Source organism: Ochotona curzoniae, unplaced genomic scaffold (assembly GCF_017591425.1).
Source record: "Ochotona curzoniae isolate NIBS_2020 unplaced genomic scaffold, NIBS_Ocur_1.0 scaffold_4701, whole genome shotgun sequence".
Classification (NCBI taxonomy): domain Eukaryota; kingdom Metazoa; phylum Chordata; class Mammalia; order Lagomorpha; family Ochotonidae; genus Ochotona; species Ochotona curzoniae.
This window is the reverse complement of record NW_024467122.1, coordinates 9,376,588-9,402,673: the sequence shown is the minus strand read 5'-3', so window position 1 is coordinate 9,402,673 and position 26,086 is coordinate 9,376,588. Positions and strand designations below refer to the sequence as shown.

General features: G+C 51.7%; 1 protein-coding gene across 1 annotated transcript in view; it reads left to right on the top strand.

The window, feature by feature from the left end:
• Positions 1-15,212: 15,212 nt before the first annotated feature.
• TRPM1 (transient receptor potential cation channel subfamily M member 1) overlaps positions 15,213-26,086 on the top strand; it is a 107,478-nt gene continuing 96,604 nt past the window's right edge. Inside the window, exon 1 of the mRNA XM_040968669.1 lies at positions 15,213-15,287. Within this exon, the coding sequence (XP_040824603.1) occupies positions 15,213-15,287 (75 nt within the window). The remainder of the gene's footprint in view (positions 15,288-26,086) is intronic.

The following is a 26,086-nucleotide window of genomic DNA, read 5'->3' as shown; positions in this document are numbered from 1 at the left end:
TGGGAAAGCAGTTGATGACGGCCCAAAGCCTTGGGAACCTGCACCCACGTGGGAGACCCAGAAGAAAGCTCCTGGCTCCTAGCTTTGGTTTGGCTCAGCACTGGCCATTGTGATTTTTATTGAAACGTCAGATATATGGAGAGGTGGAGAGACAGAGAGGAAGATCTTCCTTCTGCTGACTCACTCCCCAAGTGACTACAAAACTAGAGCTGACAGGCAGCAAACCGCAATGTCGGAGTAGTAGCCTATGGCTGTGGGTGATGAGGACCGAGGATAGCCTGGAGAAGTTGACCAGTCCCCATGGCTGCCGGGACCCCGGGACCCCCGGGACCCCCGGGACCCCAGTCTTGCATCTGCAAGCTTGCATTGCATTTTGCCCACAACCTGCGTAAGCTCAAAGAGGGAGCTGAGATGCAGTGAATGGCCAGAGAGACCAGGCACAGCAGGTGCGCGTCTCAGCTGTCTCAGATCCCTGGCCGCAGCTGAAAGGATGCTCAGCTGTGGCTGTAGGACCACTGAGCCGGGTGGAACGTGCTTTGTGCCCCGAGGCCCGTGTGCTGAAGCTTGTCTCGCGTGTGGTGGTGGCAAGGAGGGGGCGCACACGGTGGGCTCTGCCCTTATGCGCCAATCGGTGAGTTGTTTGAAGCCTCGCTGGAATTACCAACTGCCCACAAGCATGGGTGGACATGAGCAAGCCTGGCTGCTGTATGATGGCGCCATCTGAAGAGCTGCCAGAGCCGTGACCTTGAGTCTCCGGGATTGTAGCTAAGTACACAGGGTTTTAATTTTTTAATTTTGTTTTTTTTATTTGGAAGGCAGGGAGACACAGAGAAAGAGAGTGAACCAGCCCCTCTCTGCTGGTTCACTGCCCAAATGCCTACAACAGCTGCGGCCTGGGCTGAAGGCCCGACAAGGAGCTGGCTGCCCAGTCCAGGTGTCCCGCATGCATAGCAGCTGTTTAGGCCATTGCCACTGCCCCCCAAAGTCAAAGTCAGCATCGGCAGGAAGCTGCTCTCACCTCCCCTCCCCCCGCTGAGCAAAGACTTGAACATCTGAACCAGGGTCTTAACCACTGGGCTACATGTCCACTCAGGCCTCCTTTCCTGATAAGGTAGCCAGCTTCAAGTCTGGACCTCAAGTCATCACATCTTGCTGATTTATTTTGGAGCAATGGAAGCACCCCTGTGCTGAGCGGGGCCAGGGCTAGTTCTCTCTCCTGCGGCATCTGCCAGCCCTCGGGCAGAGTCTTGCCATCCCTATGCTGCAGGCCAGTTCCTGCCCCCCATTCCCAAAGCTGCAGCCCCCCAGCGGGGTCTCCGTGAGGACTTACTGGCAGTGGCGAGCCCTGACCCTGTCCTTGCTTTCAGCTCCAGGGCACCCACCCACCCCCAAACCTTGGGACATCGGCTCCTACTCTTTCCTGATCGGAGGTCTCCCTCCTGCCCACTCAGCACAAGCTCTGAGTGGCTTACAGCTGCGTGTCAACACGTGGCAGGTGATGGACACGACGGTGGTTTTCAAGCGTCCACTGGGCCTGCACTGACCTGGCCTTGCCTGCCCCCCCATGCCCTCACGGTCCTAGGTCCTGGTGGGTGGGTAGGTGCTGGAGGGAAGGTGTCATGGGTTGACCCGATGATCTTCCCACCCACTTCCCCGAGGGAAAAAGGGACAGACAATGATGTCCCGTGGTGTGAAGAACCTCTGGGCTTCCCCGCGTCCGTAGGCCTCCAGTGGGGTCTCGCTCCTGCACAGGACCCTTTTGAGTAGCTCTGGCTGTACACCCCCATCCATGCAGAGTTTGGGACACAGCCTGGAGGTATCTGCTAAGGAGTGTCACCTGCTACTCTCCCTGGTAAGGACCTCAGCCTCCTCCGAGCTGCCTCCTAACCCCGTGCTGCTGCTGGCACTGCTGGGCAGCGCTGATCACAGCCCAGGCTCTGCCCAGAGTCTCCACCCGCTCTGCAGAGAAGGGAGGCAAGCAGAGATAAGGAGTGACCCTCCAATGCCCCAAGCTCTGGGGCTCAGTGCCAATGGCCTCCCGAATCTCATATCACACCTTCTTTCCCTAGGACCAAAGGACCCAGCTGCACCTATGGCCGTGTTCGTGCATGTGAGAGAGGATTCCCAGGGCTTCTGCACTCAGCTTTGACCCTTCTGGGACCTTGCCAATCCACATCAAGAATTGGATTCAGTTTTCCCCCGCACCCTTGTACCCAGGTAAGTCTTGTGACTGTGGATTTGCTGTGTGGCTTTGGTGGCTGAGCCCTAAATGTTGCTGCTTTCCCGTTATCTGTACTCTTCTCAGGACATTGGCTCTTGAAGCCAGCTGTCACACTGTGAGGAAGGTCAGGCCACATGGCGTAAACTTTGTGCAAGTGTTTGAGTGGACAGCAGCTCAAGTCCCAGACACCAGCCAGCTCCAGCTAGCTCCTGGATGTGGAGGAAAAGGGCCCTGAGCGGTAGCCTAGCAGCTAAAGTCCTCACCTTGCACACCCTGGGATTTCATATGGGTGCCAAGTCATGTTCTGGAAGCCCTACTTCCCATCCAGCTCCCTGCTTGTGGCCTGGGAAAGCAGTGGAGGATGGCCCAAAGCCTTGGGCCCCTGCACCCACATGGGAGACCTGGAACAAGCTCCTGCCTCCTGGCTTCGTATTGATTCAGTTCCGGCCGTAGTGGCCACTAGGGAAGTGATTCAATGGACAGAGGATCTTCCTCTCTGTCTCTCCTCTCTGTATATCTGACTTTCCAATAAAAATAAATAAGTCTTGATAAAAGGAGTGGGAGTGTGGGTTATTCCCAGCCTACAGTCCCTAAATCTTCCACTTGAAACCCCACTGCCTTATGGCTGTCGTCAGGAATCCCCGTGGCCCCATCTTGGAGAAGCTAGAATACACCCCGCAAGCTGAGAGGGGCACAGATGTGAATCCATGCCATGGCCCAGCCAGGGGCCCCTCAGAGGCCCTCTGATACCCACCCACCTCTCTCCCTTGCACACTCCCCCCAAATCTTGGCATTTTATCATTTCAGGGGAGTCCTACAGAGTGCCACCACTTGGGACGGCTGGCTTCTATCACGGGTGTCATCCTTGCTGCGTGATCAGTAATTTTCCTGCAGGCTATCCTGGGCCATTGTTGCTTCTTCCTTCAGTGGGGCCGTGGCTCCCTCGCAGTTAACGCAGCCATGACAGGCACGCCCAGCAGGCTCGAGTGTCAACGTTCGTGTCCCAGGAGTGCCACGGCTGCATCGTGCAGTGGCTGCACATGTGGTTGTGGGACATGTGTGTGGCTAACCTGTTCTCCAAGATGGGCACACCTCCAGCAAAGTCCCCTCGCTGGCATTTTCAGCTTTTTCGTTGGGATAGACGATATGCAAGATGAAAATTCCCATCCTGACCGTGCATGGGGGCGGAGCTTGGTGGAGTTGCCTTAGTCTGCAAAAGTCTCCTCGTCTTAAAAACTCCACACTGCACCCCTGAAGCAGCAAGCTGAGTGGAACCAGTTTTGTTTTTTTTTAAGATTTATTTATGGGTGCAGATTCCCAAGGCTTTGGGCCGTCCTCGACTGCTTTCCCAAGCCACAAGCAGGGAGCTGGATGGGAAGTGGGGCATCCAAAACATGAAACAGCAGCCATATGGGATTCTGGAGCATGTAAGGTTAGGACTTTAGCTGCTAGGCTACTGCTCAGGGCCCAATAAATAAATAAATTAGTTAAGAAAGAAAAAGAAAGAGAGAAAGAAAGAAAGAAAGAAAGAAAGAAAGAAAGAAAGAAAGAAAGAAAGAAAGAAAGAAAGAAAGAGAAAGTAAGAAAGAATAGAAAAGAAATAGCAGAAGAGAAATAAGGAGAGAGAGAGATTTTCTGTCTGTTGGTTCCCTCCCCATATATCCACAACCGTCAGGACTGGGCTGGGCTGAAGCCAGGAGCCCTGAACCCCACTCGTGTCTCCCATGTGGCATGCAGGGGCCCAGGTATTTGGGTTGTTTTCTGCTGCTTTCTCAGGTTCATTAACAATGGCCTGGACTAGAAGAGGAGCTGACAGGACTTGAATCTGAACTCTTATATTGCCATTATTACAGACGGTGGCTTAGTGCACCGTGCCACCACCCTGGCCACACTTTGGTTCTCCTGTGTTGAACTTCCCTTGCGTTCCAGGGATAAATCCCACTTGGTTGTGGCATATAATCCTTCCCATGTATTCTTGGATTCTCTTGGCTAGTAATCATTTTCCTGATTTTCTTTTGCTTTCTGTGCATACTATTCCCTAGCTTACTGAGCGTAGTTGGGACAACTGCTTTAACGTTATTGTCAAGCAAGTCAGAGAACTGTGTTTCTGCTTTGTCTTCCTTTAGGCTCAGTCTGGAAATTTACTTTGCTCCTTGGAATGAGCCCTACTTCTGTTTCATTGTATGCCTTAAGAGCCTTTTTTTTCTTTCTTTCTCCTTTTTGTTTTTCCTTATTATTATTATTTTTTTCTGTTTGCAGACTAGCTCCAGGAAGGAAGGAACTTCCTTCATCTTCTCTATTCCCCACACATTTTTTTTCTGAGAATGCACCTTCCTGACGCCTGTGTTTAGCTTTTGTTCCAGTCCCGCCATAAACATAGCTGCCTTTTAAAAATACTTATTTATGTGAAATACAGAGATGGAGAGACAGACACACAGAGAGAGCTGCTATACCCCAAAGGATTTCCCAGTGCCCTGCCGAGCTGCAGGAAGAGCTGGGAACTGTGGGTAGCAGGGTCCCGAGTCTCTGCTGCTTTCTCAGATACACCAACAGCAAACTGGATCAGATGCAGAGCAGTCGCGACTCCACATGGCGCTCCAACGTGTGTGCTGACATTGCATGCAGCGCAACCCGGCCCCTTTCTCACTGTGGATGTGCTGACGGATGTCCCAGACGGCAGGTGATGCTCAGCCATGCTCTCTGCTGCTTGCTTCTGTTCCTTCAGCCCCACTCCTCTTTCTGAAGGGTAAGAGTGGAAGAGCGTTTGGTTGTTTTGGTTGTTTTCCCGCAGGTCATGGACATTCTGCTTTCACCCTTTTTCTTTTCGGTCTACTTCCCGGTGGGTAAAACATTGACCTTTCACCTCTGTCACCTCCATTCCGATACTTGCTCCGTCCACCACATTCTCTATTGCTTTTATTCTATTTTTCAGTTCTACAACATGTTCTTTGTTAAAGTCCTCTGCATTCTGTGCTGAGATTCTGTTTTCTTTCAAGAGGATTTGCAGTTAGTGGCTGGACCTGTTTTTTGCTTTGCTTACGTGACCATTTTTGCCACTTAAACACTTCTCACCCTCTCCCTTGTGCCAGCTGCTTCTCTCCCTGGCTCCTGCTGGGAGGGAGCATTTCCGAGAATGCAGTCTTGGTTCTGAGGAGCGTCCACTCGGCTCCTTTCCTCCCTTTTGGATTTGGGAGGCAGTCAGCCTGCTCAAGTTCAGCAATGCAGTGTGACCTATTTCGTGCCCTGTGGTTGCAGGGCCTTTTAATTTTCCCTCTCTGTCATGTTTTTTTTCAGTTTCCTGGGTTGTTCTCGTATAACTGGTGCTTCTCCTGGCTCCTGCAGGTGATAATAGGGAGAGAAGGAGTTCTCTCAGACCAAACTTCCTGAAGAAGAAGAAGGAGTGTCCAAGGCTCACCGAAGCACAACTTGCTGCACTTGGGGTGTTGGCAGCCACTGCGCAGGTAGAGCTCCCTCTCCGGGGGCGTCCTACTGGCCGATGTTGCCCTTCTGCCTCCAGGCTGCACCTGCGCGGCCTCTCCAGCTGTGGAAAGGTCCCTCAGCTCCTTGGGCGGGGAGCCACTAACTGTGACAGGGGCTTTGCAAAACTCTTTCCCTTTGAAGACAACAGACTCTAGTCACACAGGCAATACTTTGTGCAAGAAGGAAGTACCAAGGCAGGGGGTGCCCAGCAGGTTGACCTCTTCTCATGGGGAAAATGCTTGACCAGTGGTTGAAGCCCTAAGTGGAGACTGGGGCCAGGCTGGGGGTGGAGCTGGTGGCCAACCATGAGACTTGCAAGGGGTGCTGCAAATTCTTTCTCATTGCTATTGGCGCTTGGACGTGTCTCCCAAAAAGCACATGTCAGGAACCCCATCACCAGTGCAGCAGTGTTGGGATGTGGGTGAATTTTGTTGTCACAGGTTGACTTGGCTGCCTTCCTCATGCTCACTGGCCACTCTCTTGCCCTCTGCCCTCTGCCTTTGGGCGCTGCATGACTAAGACATTCAATGACAACACCCAAGTCTATGTCAGTCCCAGGGGAGCAGCGCTGGGGGCAGGATGGGAAGTGCTTGGCCGAGAAAGAGGTATGAGGAAGGCTCCTCCCTCCCACCTTTCTGGCCACCCCAGGTCGCCCTGGGTACACACAGCCCTGCTAGATACCATGGTAAACACTCATGTCTGGTTCTGAGGGCTGAAGGCCCCTTCTTCTTGAAGCCATCCATGAGACCAGGCACCACACCAGCCCCCTTGTCTCTGTGGCAAAGCCTAAATACTTGCAGAAGTGCTTGTGCTGTCCTGTGCATGATGAGGGTCCCCATCTGATCATGACCCAGCACCTCACACGGAAACCCACCCAGGCTCCAACCTTGGCTCTAGGGAACAGGAGCCTCATCCCAGCAGGTGCTGTGTTCAGGTGGGATGGAGTTTATCATCCTCAGACATCCTGGATCAAGGAGCTGCTCCCACACAAGTGAAATGCTACACCCATGAGGCCACACCCACCGAGGCCTGGCAGGTACGAGTGATCCCCAGTCCGTGGAAGAGACAGTGACCCAGCGCGAGAGACCCCAGATGTGATACAGAGTGACCAGGTCCTGAAGAAAGCTGGAGGGCTGGGTCTAAGGAGCTTCTGTAGCCTTTGCCACAGGATGGCAGGTTGCCCAGCTAGCCTTGGCCCACCCAGCACCCGCTGTCTCCCTGTGGTTCCCAGGATCACTATAGAATGTGCTGGGAATGCAATATCCTGGGATCAGGAGAGCAGCCCAAACTGCCTAGAATGTTCTCTCCCTGCTGGAACAGTGTGTCCTGCAGTGTTCCAGCTCAGCCTTCCCAGTGCACCTCACGCTGGGATATGAAAGCATGGCTGTTGGGGGCCTCCACTGTAGTGCGAGTGGGGTCCACATAGACTCATCTTTCCTGGGCTTTGCTGTACCCTGGGGACTGGCTCATCATGAATCCCAGTGGAGAGCACTGTCCTTTGCAAACATGGGGCATTTGACCGTGAAGATGTTACAATGAGGCTGGCACTGTCTGAGGATGGCCAAACCCAGTCTGCCCAATGGAATCAGGCCTCCAATTAAGGGCATTTTGCAGTGTACAAGGCACTCACACGTGAATTAGGATGGCTCACCCTACATAGGTTACCTGTGGCAATGCCACCAAGCCCCACAGCCCCACGTGGCAGAACCTGAGCCCAGGGCCCATCCTCCCGTGACACAGGGACAGATGGATGGCCAGATGGGCTCTAGAAATGAGATGACTCTTCCCCTACGCTCTCCATCCTTGCCCTGCAGGAAGGCCTCCATTGCTCCCCAGCGCAGGTGTGCCCTGCTCACTTTAGGGGCTCAGCTCTGGTTGCCCCTGCAGGCCTTTAATCCTGATTTAGAGTGTTCCAAAGCACACAAGGCTTAAGCCTGGGGAATGGAGCTGAGTAATAATATTAGAGCTTAGTGGAAGTTAATTCTTCCTAGTATTTGGAGTCTGGGGATTTCATTTTTTTTAAGTTTTTTTTTTTTAATTTATTTATATGTATTTTAAAGGCCGAATGAGAGAACTTGAGATAGACACAGAGAGGCAGAGGAAGGGGGAGACAGAGAGAAGAGAGAGCTTCCATCCATGGTTGCAGTCGTAAAATGCCTGCAACAATTATGACCAGGCCAGGTAAAGCCAGGAGCCAGAAGCTCCATCCAGGTCTTCCACATCGATAGCAAGGACCCAGGGACTTGAGCTGTCATTTGCTGCCTCTCAGGTGCAGTAGCAGGCAGCTGGATCAGCAGTGGAGGTTAGATTTGATTCTAGGCCCTGTGATACGAGACATGGTGTCCTCCGTGGGGCTTAACCTGCTGCCCCATAACACTCAGTCCTGGGGTCTGGAGTTTTTAAAGATGCTCTAATGACACAAGCTCCTGTGGTCCCCACTCTTGTAGTAGATTCTGGGCCAGCCACTTTTACCCCAAGGAACATCTACCTTGCTAAACTCTTCCAATCTTTGCGCACAGAGGGTGATGAAGATGCAGCCTGGGGACACAGAGCTGGTCCATTATAAGATTTTTTTTTTCTTTTTTACCTGATGTCCCCAGTTTGCCTCAAGCATCTGTCCACCATACAGAGCCAGACAGTCCTGGCCATGTGCTCTCAGCCCTCAGTGTCTGTGGGTTCTATGAACAAGAGATCAAAAATGGTCCCCAAATAATCACATCTGCACTGAGCACACACAGGCTGCTCTTGTCATCTGTCCCACAACGGCAGTGTAATCAGCCCTTTGCAGGTGTGAGCTCTTACGAGTCATCGTGAACCAACTGAAGAGGAGTGCAGATTTGGGCAGCAGTTAAAGCCCTGGTTGGGGACACCCATGTCTCGCATCAGAGCGCCTGGGTTCAAATGCAGCTTCGCTCCCAATTCCAGCAGCTCCCTGCTAGCGTGCACCCCGGGAGACAGTGGGTGGTGGCTTAGGGAGCTGGGCCCCTGCCGTACTCACTGGGTTCCTAGTTCCTACGTATTGTAGGTTTTTGGAGAGTGACTCAATGGATGGGATGTTTCTGTTTCTCCTTCTGTCTCTCTTCATTCTTCAAATTAAAAAACAAAGTATATAGGAGATTCATGTTACATAAGGAGCCCGAGCATCCATGGGTTTTGCTATTCAAAATTAATCATGTCTGAATTTCAGTTCCAGATACCCAGAAGTGAGGGTATCTGGCAGGTGAATCTATCAGAGTGGTGATTTTATTCTCTCTATCCTTTCCCCAACTGATAGATGCCTCACTGTGTCCTTTAGGGAAACTCTCACATCTCTTCACCTGCATGTGGAGCTTGATGTCAGTGTTAGTGTTAGTGTTAGGTTAGCTTAGGGTTAGGGTTGGGTTAGGGTTAGGTTAGGGTTGGGTTAGGGTTAGGTTAGGTTAGGGTTGGGTTAGGGTTAGGGTTAGGGTTGGGTTAGGGTTAGGTTTGGTTAGGTTAGGTTAGGGTTCAGAATCTGGAGACTTTAGAAAGCCCAGGGGTAGCAGGGCTCTTGTGAGCCAACCTCATGGGCAATGGAGTCTCCACCAGCCCTTCTACCACCAGCACATGACTTCCAGTCTCTTTCCTGGTGGAGAGTATTGCTTTCTCTCTATACAGGCTGAGGTCCAGTTCTGTGGACATGGGGGCAGCTATCATGGCCCAACACAGGCACTACAGGGTGGTGTGTGTGGTTTGTGTGTGTGTGAGAGAGAGAGAGAGAGATATGCTTGGCTCTGGCTCCTTGCAGAGCCCTCCTCTCTAGGAAGAAGCAAGGTGTCTCCTCTCTGCGGGACCCGCATCCCCCCCACCCACTTCATTGACCTCAGCTCACTGATCAGCCCGCATGCAGGCTCCAGTCCCTACACAGAATGCTTGTGAAGATCACCTTGCAGGACAAGCAGATCGAAGCACTTCAGGGAGAAAACTCACAAGGAGTGGTCAAGAGAGACAAGTGGTACTTAGAGCAGGATTAGCATCTTCTCCAGGAGGAGAAGATGGATATTGCCTCTCTACTAGTTGGCCCAATTTCAAAACCAAAAAACTAAAGAGAAAACAATAACAGTAATAACTCAGTAGCCAAATTCAGTTTGAGTAGTGCCAGGAAAAGTAAAGGAAGTCTCTGAAAGGATAGGGTCAAGGTGAAGGAAGTCAGGCCCAACTCAGGAGACATAGCAGTTGAAGAACAGCAGTTGCATAAAACAAAACAAATAATAAGAGAAAATGAGAGAAGGGAGGAAGTTTAAGAAATCGTATCATATTGTCTTCTAGATTTCCAGATTAAATGAACCTGTCAAGTACCCATCCCAATAGCCTTTATTTTTTTGCACTAAAACTATCCAAGGTGCATCATTTTAGATTTTAGTACACAAGAGAGAGTCATAACATACAGAAAGAAGTAAAACAAACCACAATCAATCTGCCATGAGCCAGTGATGGGCTTCTGGCCTAGCAGTCAAGAGGCCAGTTAGGGTCCCTGCCTCCCACCTTGGAGCCTTGGAACCCCAGTTCTGCTCCCGATTCCAGCTTGTCATGATTGCAGACTCTGGGGTAACTGGGTTCCACATGGAAGACCTAGATTGCATCCTTGTACTATTTCAATCCATTTTAATTCCCATCCATCTTCAGCAAAAAAGCTGTTGACCACTAAGTAAGGAAGTAAATAAGGAGGAAGACATGGGGCTCACCCTTAGTGGGGTGATGGGGTGTCCCCGGGAGGTGGGCAAAGCCAGCACCAGTACCACAACTGTGGCAACCAGAGGGATGCTGACATGTTCCCAAGAAGCAAAGGGAAGGCACGTGTTACCAACGATGATACCGAGAGTAACAGTACAGGTCAGGCATGATACAGTAAGGACCGACTTCAGACAAAGAGCTCTGAAAGGAGTTGTAAATAAATAGCTTTACAAAGTCATGGAAACACTGGCTGTTGGTTTACTCCGTTCTATGACATTACTGCAGGGAGATGACAGGAGTATGGCTGAGGGGTAGAGCAGGTTAGGGTGCGATACCTGGATCTTTATCTTCCTTAACAGAAAGCTGTTGAATACTGTCAGAAATCGCAGAATCAGAAAATAAAGTGAAAACCATGTTATTTAGAATATGGAGTTAAATATCAAACAGGCATGTGAATTGGAAGTGCTTTCTGAGCAGGAGAAAAGGAAGGAAAAAGGCAAGAATTAGTATTTTTCCTGTGGGTCACAGAGCTGTCTGGTGCTAAACGTTACAACCTGAATTATAGCAAATCCATGTTATACTCATATTTTTAATGTTCACATCAACATTGATAAGATATAGATGACAGATTGATAGAAAGAAGCTCATCTATATGTATATGTTTGTTTAATGACTAAAAGTACACCATTTGATATCCATCTTTCTACCTTGTCGCATTTTTCCACCTCAGCATATTGTGGGAATCCTCCTAATTCAACAGGTATTGAGCCAAACCTTTTAATGATTGCCCGTTATTTCATAACTTGCAGGTACCATGTTGCATTAAGGTTTCTCTTTCTCTCCCAGAGAGCATTGTCCTTGTTTTCAGTTTGTGCCGTTACATGAAGCAGCACTGCAGCTAACACCCTTGAAGCACATATTTCTCCATGTTAGAGCTTTTGATTTGTATGGGCCAATTCAAAGAGAGGGCTGATTGCAGGGTGTACATAGCTTATTTTCTTTTAAAGATTTTTTTTTATTTGAAAAGCAGATTTACTGAGAGAGAATAGAACGGGAGAGAGAGAGAGATTCTGCATCCACTGGTTCACTCCCTAAGGGAAGCAACAGCTGGAGCTGAGCCAATCAGAAGCCAGGAATTTCTTCCAGGTCTCCCACATGGGTGCTTGGGTCATTCTCTGCTGCTTTCCCAGGTCATGAGCTGGATTGGAAGTGGAGTAGCTGAGTTGAGGATCAGCATCCACAGGTCTTGCCAGTGCTGCAAAGCAGAGGGTTAGCCTGTTGAGCCATGAGACTGGCCCTCTGATCAGTTTATTTTAATAGAAACTGTCAGATTGATTTCCAAAAAGGATTCCAGCAATAAATGAGAACACGTATTTTGCAAGATCTTCTTTTATTGAAATGTCACCACTTCCTTCATCCAGGTCTTTACGTGCTTCTCGGCAAGCTTATGAACAGATGTGTTGTTTATGTTGTGGCACGATGGGAATCCTTTTCTAAGTATGCTGAAGGACAACAAACTCATGATTCTGACTGTACTGAAAGTATCTGGCAATTTCGCCGAGTCCGTTTATCAATGCTAATAGCTTGCTTCCTCGTTTTCCTGACTTTTTATGGGCAGAGAGGTTTTTTTGTTTCCTCTCCTATGTTTACCTCCCTGTTTCTTATCTTACTATGTTTTTACAATGGGTAGAATTCCAGAAAACTACTGAATAATGATGGGTATAGCAGACAACTTTGTTTTGTCCCTGGCATTTCCAAGAATATCTCTAATATTTCTGCATGATGTCATGGGAAGCCTCCCGTAGACACCTGCCACGTCACAGAGGTTGCCTTGCGTCCCGCTGCCAAGAGTTTTTGTTTGCTTGTTGCTGTTTTAAGAAAGAATGGTTACCAAGTGGGTCTGTGCTTGGGTTTCTTGTTTTTCTCCCTCTAAGATGGGCCATATGGTTTCAGCAGCTACTGAGACGATCATAGAACATTTCTTTGTTAATCTGTTAATGTGCTTAGCTCAGTGGGTGGATTTTCCTGCACTGAGTCATCCTCGCATTCCTGGGAATAAGGGTGTACCACCGCGGGCAGCAGGGTGTTGTTCTTTTAGAACTTCACAAAGTTCTTGTCATTACCACGGTCTCTTTCTATTGAATAAAACTGAATTAATTTATTTGTTGGACAGACAGGGAGACACAGACAGACAGATAGGCAGAGAAGTCCTACCTGGCGGTTCTTCTGCAAGAGCCTGCAATTGCTAGGGCTGGGACAGACTAAAGCTAGGAGGCTGGCAGTGCAGCCAGGTCCCCTGAGTGAGTAGGAGGGACCCAGCCACTCGAGCCATCATTGCTGGCTCCCAAGATGTGTCTTAGCAAAGTTAACTGGAGTGGGACTTGAACCCAGATATTCCAGTAAGGCACACAGGTGTCCTAACCAGCTTACCTGGTACACTAAAGTGCTGATATTCCTGGTGAGTTTTGTTTGTTTCCCATGTCAGTCAGCCTGAGGCGCCCTTTCTTGGCCTGCCTCGGGTGAAACAATTGTGCTAACTTCCTAATACCAGGTTGAGAACGTTGCCACGCTTTCTCTGTGTTTAGAAACTTGTGCTTAGAAACTTCTAAGACCAAGCCTCTTGGTCTGGGATGGAGAGAAGAAACACAGTTGCTGAAGATGAGAGAAAGCCAGGAGGAAGGGGAGTGTGGGACAGGAAACAGTGCCCTGGAGTCAGACTTAAAGCGGCCATGGTCATCGATGATGACTTTTCCTCCAATGGATTGAATTGATTTTGCCATTGGCCAGGAGACCACGGCATGGTGGTAGCTAGAACAGGGAGCCCTAGGATGCAAGGATGTCATGGAGTACCAGGTTTTCATCTATTATGTCTTGCTGTTGGGGTTTCCAATCCTGAGACCAGACGCCTGGAGGAAGATTGTCAAAATCGGAGCAGAGAAAGGCTGTTGGGGCCTGTAGCTTTCATCTGCTACAAGATGGGAGAGTTGGCTGGGATGCCAGGTGCAAGGCCTGGATCCTGGAGGGATGGACAGGGCCGCAGGTGCACTGACCCGGGAGAATAACAACTGTAGTTCAAGTGTACGAGGCCTGATTGTGTCTCATGCTGTGAGGGAAACCAGGACAGAAGGATGACCCTCACCTTCTTCAAAGCCATGTGCCAGTGTCAGGCAGCACTGCCAATCCCACACAGGGGTCCCCAATCCCCCTACAGCTCCGGCCCCAAGTCGGAGGTTACCTGCGCTGTCTCCGCATCTCCCCCATCCGCAGCTCCTGTATGCCCCTTCAGCTCTCACTCAGTCTTAGCAGGGTCAAGCCAGCCCCACCTCCGCTCATGCCTGCTCTGTGCTGTGCCTTCACCTCCGCTCATGCCTGCTCTGTGCTGTGCCTTCACCACCATCGCCTGCCTTCCTGTTCCAAGTACCTTTGCCTTCATGGTCTTCTGGGAACGCCCTGCTTGCTCCCATTCCCTCCAGCCCGCTCCCAAGAACTTTACCTAGAAGGCCTCCTCCCAGACACTCACATGGCTGCTCCCTTCCTGCTCACTCGCCCAGGGCATCTTTCTGGCTCAGCAGATTGCCCCAGCCTGTCCTTTCTCCTGCTTTCTCTCTCTCCCTGGCACCTCCAACTCACCAGCTACTGGGCCTTCTGTTGCTTCCAGTGTCAGTCTCTGCCACCTCTGCGGTCAGCTCCAGGAAGCCAGGGTTCTCACCTGCTGGTCCCCACTGCCTCCCCAGCACTCATCAGAGAAACTCAGTTCATGGCAAGTGAATGATAGAAAGGGCCTGTTCAGAGAAGGCAGGTGCCTGGCAGAGGCTGACCCTGATGCTGGCAGATGGCCCGAGGAGGTGGAACCCCTCGCAGGTTCCCATCTCAGACACGCAAGAGACAGAGGCCATACCTCCACATGTGGAGTGGCACCTTGACTGCCCCTGCAGGGGGAAGCCAGTATGGAAGTGGAGGGTCCTGGTCACACGGCTAGTTGGGTTCAACCTTTTCCTTTTCTATTTTTTTTTTGAACAAATTTATCTATGGCAACAGGAATACTTGGTTTGCCCTCGGGGTCTCAGTTCGCTCCCCTGCACGAGGAGAAGAGAAAGCAGGACACCAGGCTGATTGCTTCTGGCTCCCTGCACCTGCCATGTGCCTGGAGTAGAGTAACACACAGGGGCCTATGGCTCCTCCTGCCTTTTAGAAGGGACAAAGCAGGTGCCTGGGAAGTAAGAAATGAAAGGGAAAGCCCCACCCCACCCCCACCCCGGCCCAGAGCAACGTGGTACAGGCCAATCTCTGATTGAGGGGTCTGCCTCATTGCCAAGTTCACAGGGGAGATTCGCAGAGATGGGCTTGTATGCAGATCCCACTCTGAGACTTGGGGTGGGCATTGAGTAGAAGGCTGGAGGTTGGGAAGCCAATGGTGGGTGGCAGGGGAGGTGGCAGGGGCTGAGCCAGGGGGTGGCTCTCGGTCTTGCCGTACGCCTTTTTGAACACCCAAATCCTTCCCATTTGGCCACCCTTTGCAGCCAGCACTTTCTCAAAGTGGATTTGCTTTCAATCGCCATTTGCTAAATCTGCCTTCTCTAAACCTTGCGGGGAAAGGGGGGACAGATTAAGCCTGATTACAGATGTTCTAGGAGAGAGCCGGGGTGGCCAGGCGGAAGTTTTTCTGGGCTGTCCATGCTGCCGGCCTCGCCCCACAGGCTCAGGGTCCCCCTACCTGAACAGTGGGTGCTAAAGGTGTGTCTGTCCACCTCTGCTCACCTGGCCAGGCCTGGCCCCATGCAGCAGGGCCCAGTCACAGCAGGGGCATCAAAGCTGGCTCATGGGCTCCGTGAGGAAGATGAGCAGCTCCTTCAAGCGGGGCTCGCTCAAGAGCTCCACGTCGGGGTCACAAAAGGTGAGTCTGTGGGCACCTTGAGGGAGGATGGACATGGAGGCTGAGGGACACTGGTCCCTCTGCTCTGTTGTCTGGGCCACTGCACCAGCGGCTCCTGTCTCTTTGCTGCTGGGTGGGCAGGGGACATCCCATTTAGACCTCCTGCTCCAGGTGGCGACCCTGTGTTTTCTGCCACTGTGCCTGATACCACTCTCAGGTGGCCGGCGCTGTGCATGCCAGGCAGGTCCTGTAGCTGCCCTGCACTCCCCTGAGAAGGCAGGTGTGCAGTTGCAGGCATCTCTGCATCCCCAGGATGGGGCATGGCCTGAGGTATCTGCAAGGACTCTGCTCCCCGTTGGATCTGTCAGAGGCACGTGGGGAGCCCCTTGCATGGACTTGGGACCTGCCGCAGACTCAGCTGAGAGCTCACCAAGTTGTTGTGGCTTGGAGCCACAGGATCTGGCAGAACCAGGGCAGAGGGAAGGAGGGAGGGTAGACACCTGTATGGGGAGGGAGGGCCAGGGGAGCCTATGTGAACATGAGGGAAAGGCAAGCAGCTCCCAGGAGCCACGACATGGCTCCCAGGAGCCCCCATCCTGCCTGGCACAGAGCCTCGCAGTGGTGGGCACTGGCTGAAACTCTAGGTGTGCTTTGTCCAGCCCTGGCAACAGGGGTCCTGAGCACCTAGGACCACCTTAAGTGATCATCGCAGTGCAGGGTGCCTGGACAGTCCACTCCGTCTGCTCTCGCTCTTGGCTGAGGTGAGGAAAGAGCCAGGAGCCCAACCTGGCCGAACTAGACCCCTGTAGACAGCCTTGCTGCATCCTGAGGGCTCTGCGGGGATGCTTTCCTCGGGGCTGCTGGGAGGCAGGCAGAAGCAGGCAGCACAGGGGTGGGAGCAGGTGCACCCCTTCAGCAACACCTAGTGAACATCCACCCAAGCCAGGCACCAGGTCGGAGGCCGGGGATGCAGTCCTGTGGATGCGGTCGGAAAGCTTCCCTACCTGGGCTGTGTGAGGAGCGATTCGAACATCCCTTTTTGGATCCGGCGCTACTTACTGCTTCCCCTTCCCACTACTTGCAAAATCTGCACTGTTCCAGTTGCCCACCAATGAGATGTAACACCGTGGCGCCTTACCTGGGAACCTCACCCACCGGTCTCCCGCGGTCCCTGTCCTGGTCCTCACCCACCTACCTGTGCTTCAGACAGTCTCAGTCACCAGTCCCTTGGGCTCTGCCCACAGCCCCCTGCCAAACCAGGTCCCTACACTGCCAGCCCTCACACACCGTGCAGTCTCCCCGGGGTTGTATAAATGAGCTTCCGTGTGTGCCCCCTTCCCGTTTTCCCCCTTTGGGTTTGCTCTCCCCGGTCCTCCTCCATCTTACCTCCTCCCCCTGCCCTGGCAGCCCCCAGCCCGCCACCACTACAGGAGACGTGTCCCTGTTAGTTCCCCCCCCCCCACTCCTGCTCCGGTTCCTACCCTGCTGCAATAAAGGACCTCCTGAGCACTTGGCTGCGGGAATTCACTGCACGTGAGAACTTGAGTGCACCTAAGACCTGGCAGGCTGGAAACATGGGGTCACCACCCAGGAGCTGTACCCTGTGGGCTCCCAGGCTCCCATCTCTCCACTGGGGGAGTCAGCAGAGTGAAATGCAAATCTCTGACATCTTGTGAGAATGAAAATGTGAATGGAACACATAAAAGGCTTCCTTTTAAAATAAAAGCAATGAATGCTCTCCTTTGTAGAATAGAGCCACCCTTTGCGTCACACCTCCCCACCCCACCCCATGGGACAGGCCCACACACTGCTTCCTGTGCATGCGGGCGCCAGGTCACACACAGCACACACACTCCCATGCACCAGCTCCAGTTAACACTCACAGGTCCACTGTGGCCTTGGCAGGACCGAGACACTCCCAGGCCACTCCCTGCTGTGCGGTCCGGGGTTGCCAGCTCTGAGTGGCCCTCTCAGTCACAAAGCTAACGGCACTCTCACTGCGGGCACCCTCAGAAGAGAAACAGCCTTTTCTTGTTCTGGAATTTGCTGTCTCTCATTGCCTTCCACCTGCTACCTTAACCTGTGCATGAGGCCCCTGAAGTGGCAATTGGCAGGGTCTGGTGATGGTCAGGGTTGGAGAGAAGTGCCTTGTTCATGTATGCACGGCCCTGCAGCCAGTCCTGCAGAACCACACATCAGAAACTAAAGTACTGGGCCAAAGTTGTTCCCGCATTCCCCGGCATCCTCTCTCTGTTTTCCTGGGGCTTTGGAAAGACCCCTTTTCCCCATCCCCATTTCCCGGCCAGTGGGGGGTGGTCTCTGCTGTCCCTGCAGTCCTCTCTACACACACGCACTCCCAGCACAGCTGGCAGCCAGGGGTAGGGTAGGAGCCCCTGACAGGAGGTCTCCCCACCAGACCCTCTCCAGCTCCACCCGCCTGGCACCTCCAGGGGCTGTGTTCTGCCTGACCTCCCCAGCACCCACCCATGCCCCTGCAGGTCCCTTCCAGGCAGATCCAGGATGTGACTATAAGGCCAACCTGCTTACTACCTCTGCACGTCCGGGCTGACCTTGACCTAGGTTGAAGTGTAGGAATTCACGAATAAAAAGGGCTTGCCAGGCGACCTCGAGTCGGGCAAACTCAGCATTCCCCATGCATGACATTGCCCAGGTGCTTGGCAAATGCGCTGCACAAGCACCCTCTAGCTGTCAGTGGTGCTGCGATCTGCATTTTCTGAGCAGATGGCAAGCGTCTGTGGAAGGACACGAGGAAACGGGGTTGCCAATTCCTTGACTTGCTCCTGCTCCCATGGAGTGCTCACGGAGTCATGCCTGGGGCTGCTGTTTCCTATCCGACCTCATGGTGGTGCCCTCCAAACGGCCATGAGCACAAACCACAGGTGGATCCGCGTGGAGGGGCTTGTGGGCAGACTTGCCTCTCTTCCTGAGTTGGAATCACCCAATTCCCTGCACTTTGCATGTTCGTTGGCATCCCACTTACACTTTCAGGGATGTTCTGGCAATTCAGTAGATGGAGATGTAACCTTACCTTGTACGTCTTATTATTTCACCTGCAGGTGTGTGCCAGGGCACCAGTGGTCCCCTCTTACCCACGGAGGGTGGGTGACTGAAACTATGCATGGTATTGAACCCCAGAAATGCTATCTGTTTCCCTTGTGCCTTGTAGCATCGCCTCCTGCTGCCAGAGTTGGCCTGTCCCCCCACATTTCACAACTCAGAGTCCTCTTTGCATCGTTACCCCTGTATTACATGAGAGAAGAGTTCCTGAAACACAAGCCTTGTGATAATGCAGCAGTTGGTCTGCTATCCCAGATAGCTGTGACATGACTAACAGGCGGGTGGTGCACACAGCGTGGACCCACTGGACACCGGGTGGGGTCCACCTCCTGGGAAGGACAGAGCAGGGTGTTTTCTGTGACTCAGAATGGTGTGCAACGTGACACCGAGGAATTAATCATTTCTTTTTTTTTTTTTAAAGATTTATTGGAAAGTCAGATATACAGAGAGGAGGAGAGACAGAGATGAAGATCTTCTGTCCACTGATTCACTCCCCAAGTGGCAGCAAGGGCTGGAGCTGAGCCAGGGACCGGAGCTCTTCCAGGTCTCCCACGTGGGTGCAGGGTCCCAAGGCTTTGGGTCATCCTTGACTGCTTTCCCAGGCCACAAGGGAGCGGGATGGGAAGCAGGGATGCCGGGACTAGAACCAGTGCCCATATGGGATCTTGGCGCTTTCAAGGTGAGGACTTTAGCCACTAGGCTATCACACCGGGCCCAGAATTGATTATTTCTAAAATTTTTCGTTTGAGTTTTCCAGATCACAGTTGACTGTGCAATTGAAACTGGGGAAATCAACCCCTTGGATAAGAAGACAATTGTTAAAAGGCATTAAAAAATTTTTTTATTGGAAAGTCAAATATACAGAGAGGGGGAGAATTAGAGACGAAGATCTTCTGTCCACTGATTTATTCCCCAAGTGACTGCTATGGCCAGAGGTGCACCGACCCAAAGCAGGGAGCCAGGAATTTCTTCTGGGTCTCCCACACGGGTGCAGGGTCCCAAGGCCCTGGGCCATCCTCGACTGTTTTACCAGGCCACAAGCAGGGAGCTGGGTGGGAAGCTGGGCTGCCAGGATTGGAGCCAGCACCCATATGGGATCATGGCGCATGCAAGGTTGGGACTTTAGCCGCTAGGCTACTATGCCAGGCCCTATGAGAAATTTTTAAAAAGATGTGTGAGTTGACTGATTTGAAAGGCAGAACAAGCAAGAAAAAGAGATCTTCCATTTGCTGGTGCATTTCCCAAATGGCAGTAACAGCCAGGTCTGGGCCGGGAGGTCCATCTGGGTCTCCCATAGGGTGGCCAGGGCCCAAGTAGTTGGGCCTTCATCATCTATTACTTCCCAGGAGTATTTGCAGGAAGCTTGGTTGGCAGTGAAGCAGCAGGGACACAAACTAAGGAAAGGGATGCTAGCATTGGAAGCAGTGTCTTAACCTGTGGACCACAATCCCAGCTTTCACATAATGACTTGCCTTAAAAAAAATTTTTTTTTTAAATAAGATTTTATTTTGATTTATTTGAAAGACAGAGAGAGCAGCTGTTCCATCTACTGGTTCACTCCCCAAATGGTCACAACGGCCAGAGCTGAGCTGATGTGAAGCCAGGAGCCAGGAGCTTCTTCTGGATCTGCTACACGGGTCCCAAGGATCTGGCCATCCTCTGTTACTGTCCATGGCCTCAGGCAGGGAACTGGATGAGAAGTGGAGCAGGTGGGACACAAACCAGTGCTCATATGGGATACTGGCACCACAGGGTGGAAGATTGATGTGTTGTGTCACCATGCCAGCCCCCAGGACTTTCCGTTTTAAAAAAATTTGTCATTTGTAACTGACAAATACAAACTGTATAATGTGAGTCTCTGAAACATGTCAGTGCAGCCTGCAGTGTGTGGTTGCCTCTGTCTGCCCGCCAGCCAGCCAGCATCAGGCGGCCCGCCCTGATTGTCTCACCCATGCATGTGTGTGCAGAACAAGTACACAGGAGCTAGGACTGAGGGCAGGACTGGAGGAAAAGTCATTCTCTCCTCCACCTTGAAGAGGCTTCAGCTGAGAGTCACCACACCAAAGGACTGATTGGCACACGAAAATCAGCCGGAAGTTTAGTAACGCGTGCATCCCGGAAGCCGAGAGCCCGGAGATGAGTGGCCGCCACAGAGCTGACTTAGACTTGGGATTGAAACACCTATTTGCTGAGAGACAGAGAGACAAGGGGGATGGGGAAAGGCCTGGCTAGCTCCGGAACACAGGGTGAAGTTTGAATGCCTGCCCCTTCTCCGTGGACAAGCGCCACCTTGTTATCTTCCAGGTACCGAGAAGATGTCAGTTCCCCTCCGCCATGGCTCACTCCACCACCTCCCTGAGCGCTGCCATTTCCCAGCTGAACCTGCTCAGAGCATTCCCCATGCCAGAGGTGCCTCCCGGGGTGGTCTTGTCCTCTTGCAGTCATGCTAGGGGTAGTGTGTTCTGATCCCTGCTGGGACTGTCATCAACCCATGCCTCCGTGTTTCAGAAAAATGGACAACTTAGCAGTCATAGAAGCAGCTCATTTGGGGAAACTGAGGCCCAGAAAGGGGTGACCTGCTGACCTTGGCTGGGCCTGCCTCTGCTTCTCATAGCCCAGCCTAGTCTGCCCTTTGCTCCATTCCTGTGGCCCCTCTATCCACAGGAGCCTTCGCTGACCCTTTGCGTGGCTGCCCCTCCCTGGCAAGGCCTCCCCGCACAGCCGTGGGCTCAGACTCTCCTACTTCCCTTTTTTGTTCACTTTTTGGGTGCTGACCCAGCAAACACAGCTTCCTTGTGGGTCAGGGTAGGCATGCAGGATGGTGAGGGCACGGGGGTGGGTGGGTGTGCGGTCCAGCAGCCCGTGGCTGAAGCCAAGGCAGAGTCAGGCTTTTTCATTTAATTTACATATATTTTTTATTGCATTTCATTTTATAACAACGTTTCATAGGCTCTGATGTTTCCCCTTCCCGTGCCCTCCCCCCATGGTGGATTGCTCCACCTTATTGCAGTATTACAGTTCAAATCTAGTCTTGTTTCTTTCAATGCAAGCATGTGCCATGCACAGAGTCCAGTATCTTATTGCCCAGCTGAATTCAACAATTTCTTGGGGAGACCAACTCTGGTCTGGAGACATAGCTGGCAGATTATTGTTCCGTCCAATTAAATGCCATAGCATAACATCAACAACAGTTTCCAACATTATGGGGTTAATTAACATTGTATTGAGTGACTGATATGTTAGACAATGCGAGTTCTTAACCGCATCCTGTGACTACTTCATTGACATTTCAATTATAGTTTGTATACAACTGGCTTCTATCTACCTTAAATTGGCTATAGGATACCATTCAGCTCTTCCATGTCTATTTTCATTTTAGTATTTAGCAGTTTATTGTGTTGAAGCATAATTTTTACTGAACTTAGCAGATTTTAGAATAGTCTAAACTGGCTTATACCTTTAGCAAGGCATGTGACACCCGTTGAGGCATAGAACTCTGTTGGGAGGGGTGTGCAGAGAGATCCTCCATACCCTAGTTAGGAGTAGTTTATTTTCGTGTCCTACCTAGTAATGTATGTGTGAGTTCCCACTGATCGTTTCCTGTCTAGTTCTAAGCTTTCCTTGTTGTTCTCTATTTGAAATTTTTTTGTTGTTTATTTTGTTTTGTTTTGGGGGCTCCTGGGCGACCCTGATGGTCACTGCAAAAGAGGGTGGGGATCCAGTACTGGAACTAAGCAAGGACCAGAGAAAGCTCCTCTCCCTGGTCTTGGAGGGAGTTTATTGTTCTGTTTCTGTAGACCGCTCAGGGCTCCTGGCTGTTGTTCCGGTGACATTGGGCTCTGCAAGGAGGGATTTGGACTTCTTCTATCCCATGTGGGATACAAGTGGGAGCGGATGACCTCAGAGTTCTTGGCCTCCAAAGGCACTCCAATTCCCTGTGGTCTCCTTGGCAGTTGGGATGTAGTCCTTGGTGCCCATACTGGTAGTCCTTGGCGAGGATCTGGGAATCTCCAGGGTTGGGATACAAGTCTCCTCTTGTCCACCTGCTCCACTCTGGAATCCCCCCTGCTCTGTGCATAAGACCTCCTGTTAAGAGGCTGTCAGGGTCGTAGAGCCAGGCTTTTCTGCTGTGCTCCGTGCTCATCCCTTCTGTTTCCGGATGAAGGCCCAGGGTCAGCATCCCCAAATCCCTCAGGCATCCAAAGGACCAACTGCCTGAGATTATGAGCAAAGTACAGGCTAACTCAGGCCATGCAGGAAAGCTGGTGAGCATCCAAGCAAAGGCACTGGAGGCGCCCACCCAGAGGGGACTGTCTGGCTGGCCCTGGCAGCTTCCCCCTCCACTCCCAGGAGCTTGCCTTACTCTACACCCTGGAGGCCACTGTGCCTTGCAATATTCGTGTCTATTAGCCAGGAGGTTTCAGGGATTCTCATCTCTCTGGGAAGTCAGCACTATTATTAACATGGAATTGTTGGGGGGGGGGCGTGTAGAGTAGAAGAAGTGGCCCATTTTGTACTTTGGGGACTTTCCCTGGGCTGGGGGAGCTGGATTTACCATCGGGGTAGCCTGGCATGGGACAGAGAAGACCCCAAAGGCAGTTTTGAGTGCAGGCTTGTTGCCTGGTGGGTCTGGGAAGGCACCTGCCGCCCTCCAGGGCTGGGATTGCCATGATCTCCCACCCCAGGACTCAGTGGGCTACCTTCTGGCTCACAGCTCGCTGCTCCTCCTGGGGTGGCTGTGGTGATTGTGTGCCCCACACCACCCCCATTCCCCCGAGGATATGTGCTGGGTCCATTGGAGGTGGTGGGGATGGACCCCTGAACCTCACCCAGGAGGTCAGAGGCTGCTGCAGGTGCCCAGCTGTGGGGCAGCCCTGGGCGCTGCAGAGGCTAATCCCTGGACTGGCCCAGGCAGAGCATGGCAGCTGGCTGAGGCTGATGCTCCCACTATCTGCTTTCATGTGATTAAAGGCTGTGGATAAGACCTTGATTCCAGGAAAGCAGGCCCGCTCTAAGCCAGGAGCATCACTTGAGTTTTGCTCAGTCAGCCCAGCGATTTAGCTCTTCACGGAGCCATCCTTTGTGGGCGGAAGGGAAATAAGGTAGGACTCGTGGAGAACCTGGAGAAGCAGGAGAGCCGTGGCTATACCTGCGGTCACAGGTGTGAAAGCATCGAGGCATGTCCGCTCCAGCCTCCCTGAGGCCACACTACCTCCTGGGCTCATCCACGACTTTCTGTTGTAACTACGCAGTGACTTTGTGGCCAACCCACTCCTACAGTGCACACACATTTTCCGTATATGGGCACACTAGGGGCTGCATGGGCCTTACAAACAGCAGAGGAGGAGCAGAAAGGGCAGGGCTGGGCAGGGAAGGCAGGACACTGGGCCTGGCACTCAGTTACTGGGCCATAGAACTGTTCCCCAGGGTCCCAGGGAGGGGCTGGCATACCCAGGCAGCTCTGGCCAGAGGTGCTGTGGAAGCTCCCTGATACATCAGCCCTGTCAAGGACATGGGGTCCCTGGGTATTTTGGTCTCCAAGTCACACATGGGGAAAAGTGTGTGCAGTCTGCAGAAAGTTCCTGAAGGGGCCAGCCATAGCTGGCATTCCAGACCTTGTTTCCGTTCTCTGCCAAGGTGGCTGCTGTTGTGTCAGGGCTGGCCCTCGTTCCTTCTTGAGAGTTCTCTAACCTCTGAGCCCCAAAGGTTCTGCACACAGAGGCTCCTAAAGTGACCCCACAGCCACCACACCCCTCGGAGCCATCCTTTACGGCTACTCAAGTCAAATGTCAGTTCAAAGTCAAGTTGTCCTTAACATACACAGTCTCTGCCCCCATTTATAGAGACGAATGACAGGACCAAAGTACCACCCATACATATTAAACTCTGAATGTAAAGGCTTAAGCTCAATCAAATGTCATAGGTTAGTAGACTGGATTAAAAAACAAAACCCATCTGTTTATTGTCTGGAGGAGACACACTTCCACAAAGATCAGCGGAAACGTGGGTTTTGTTGTTTTCTGTTGGTTTCATCTCTTCAAAACACTTTCTTCTGATTAAATCAGTGACTCGTAGATCATGCAGTGGCGTCATTTTCTTCAAGAAGGTTCTTGATTTTCATTCTTCAGCTACATGTTAGCCATTTAATGGCATGTTGTTTAACTTCTTGGTGTTGTTAATTTCTTTTTTTCTCCTGGATGTTGATTTTGTTTTGTGGCTCTTTATTTAAGGGGATGTATAGTTGTTGTGTAATGGAGACTGTCATATCTAGTAACATGTCATTTAACTTCATGGCATTGTAAATTTCTATTTTTCTTTCTATTGTTGATTTTGTATCATGACTTTTCATTTAAGGGATGTACAGTAGCTGTGAAATGGAGACTAACATCCAGATGTGAGGATGCAGTGTAGTATGCATTTCTACTTCCAGACAAAGATGTACTTACAATGAAACTCTTTACTATATCTTGACAATAGGATGCTGGACTCTCTGCCATTGTCCATGCCCGCAATGATGAACATATGACTGTGTATGAAGAACTATACTTTAGTAATGATATAGAGGAACTAGGTCGAGGGGAGGGAATTGGGGAGGGGATAAGGGAATATGGAACTGTATCATAAAATAATAATAAAATAATAAAATGTAAAAACACTAAAAAAAAGTTGTCCTCTGCTCATACACAGCCTCTGCTCTTTTGTGCCTCTCTGCCCCATTTATAGAGACATTTTCACTATCTCATCATTTCCATTTGCCCCATGTGTACATCAGAAACAGTGAGATGACATTGATTTCCGTGCAGGTTTAAGGCAGTCCTCAAACAGGAGCACCCTGCCTGTGGTTCAGGTCGGCTCTGCAGATGGCCAGGTGGGGGCAGCAGAGAGCTGAGCAGCCAGAGCCTGGCGCTCCCAGGCTGGGAAACAACAGCTCTGCTGAAGCAGCTAGGATCTTGCCTGATGACTCAAAGTGGGGAGTTCTTCTGGAGTTTTTAGAGATGCGCTTATTTATTCAAAAGTCAAGTTACAGAGAGTGGGGAAGAGACCGAGAGAGTGAAAGCTCTTTCATCCACAGGTTCACTCCCCAAGTAGACACAATGGCCAGGCTTGAGCCAGACCAAAACCCAAAGCCAGGAGCTTCCTCTGGGTCTCTCACATGGGTGCAGGGACCCACGCACTTGGGTCACCTTGTGCTGTATTTCCAGGCGCATTAGCAGGGAGCTGGATTAGAAGTAGAACAGCCAGGCCTTGAACTGGTGCTCGTATGTGATGTTGGTGCTGCCAGCAGTGGCCCCATCCGTAACATGGCAATGCCAGAGCCCCAGAGTGGAGACTTCTTGCCTGGACAGGGTTGACCAGCAAGCACAGGCTGCAACACTTGCACCAACAACTCTTCGGGCTGGGTCTCCTGCCTGGTCTCTCCCAATTACCTGGTTGAACTGAGCTCTGGGGACAAGGACCCACCAAGCTCCAGCAGCGCCCAGGTCCTCCTGACCATAGAAGAGAAGGCACAGCACCCTGCCAGAAGCAGAGACACATGAGGCTCCCAGGGCCGGTCCCCACACTGTCCCCAGGCCTGTCTCCACCCTCCTCTGCACCTGCCAGCCTCCAGGAGCATTACCATCCACATGGTCTCCAGGCCCCCAACACGGGATGCAGGCACTCTGGTTTACAGCTAGAGGGCGTTTAAAGTGGGGTTTTGCTGGGTCCAGGGCAAAAGAAAAATGCTGTCCCTTGGTTCCAAG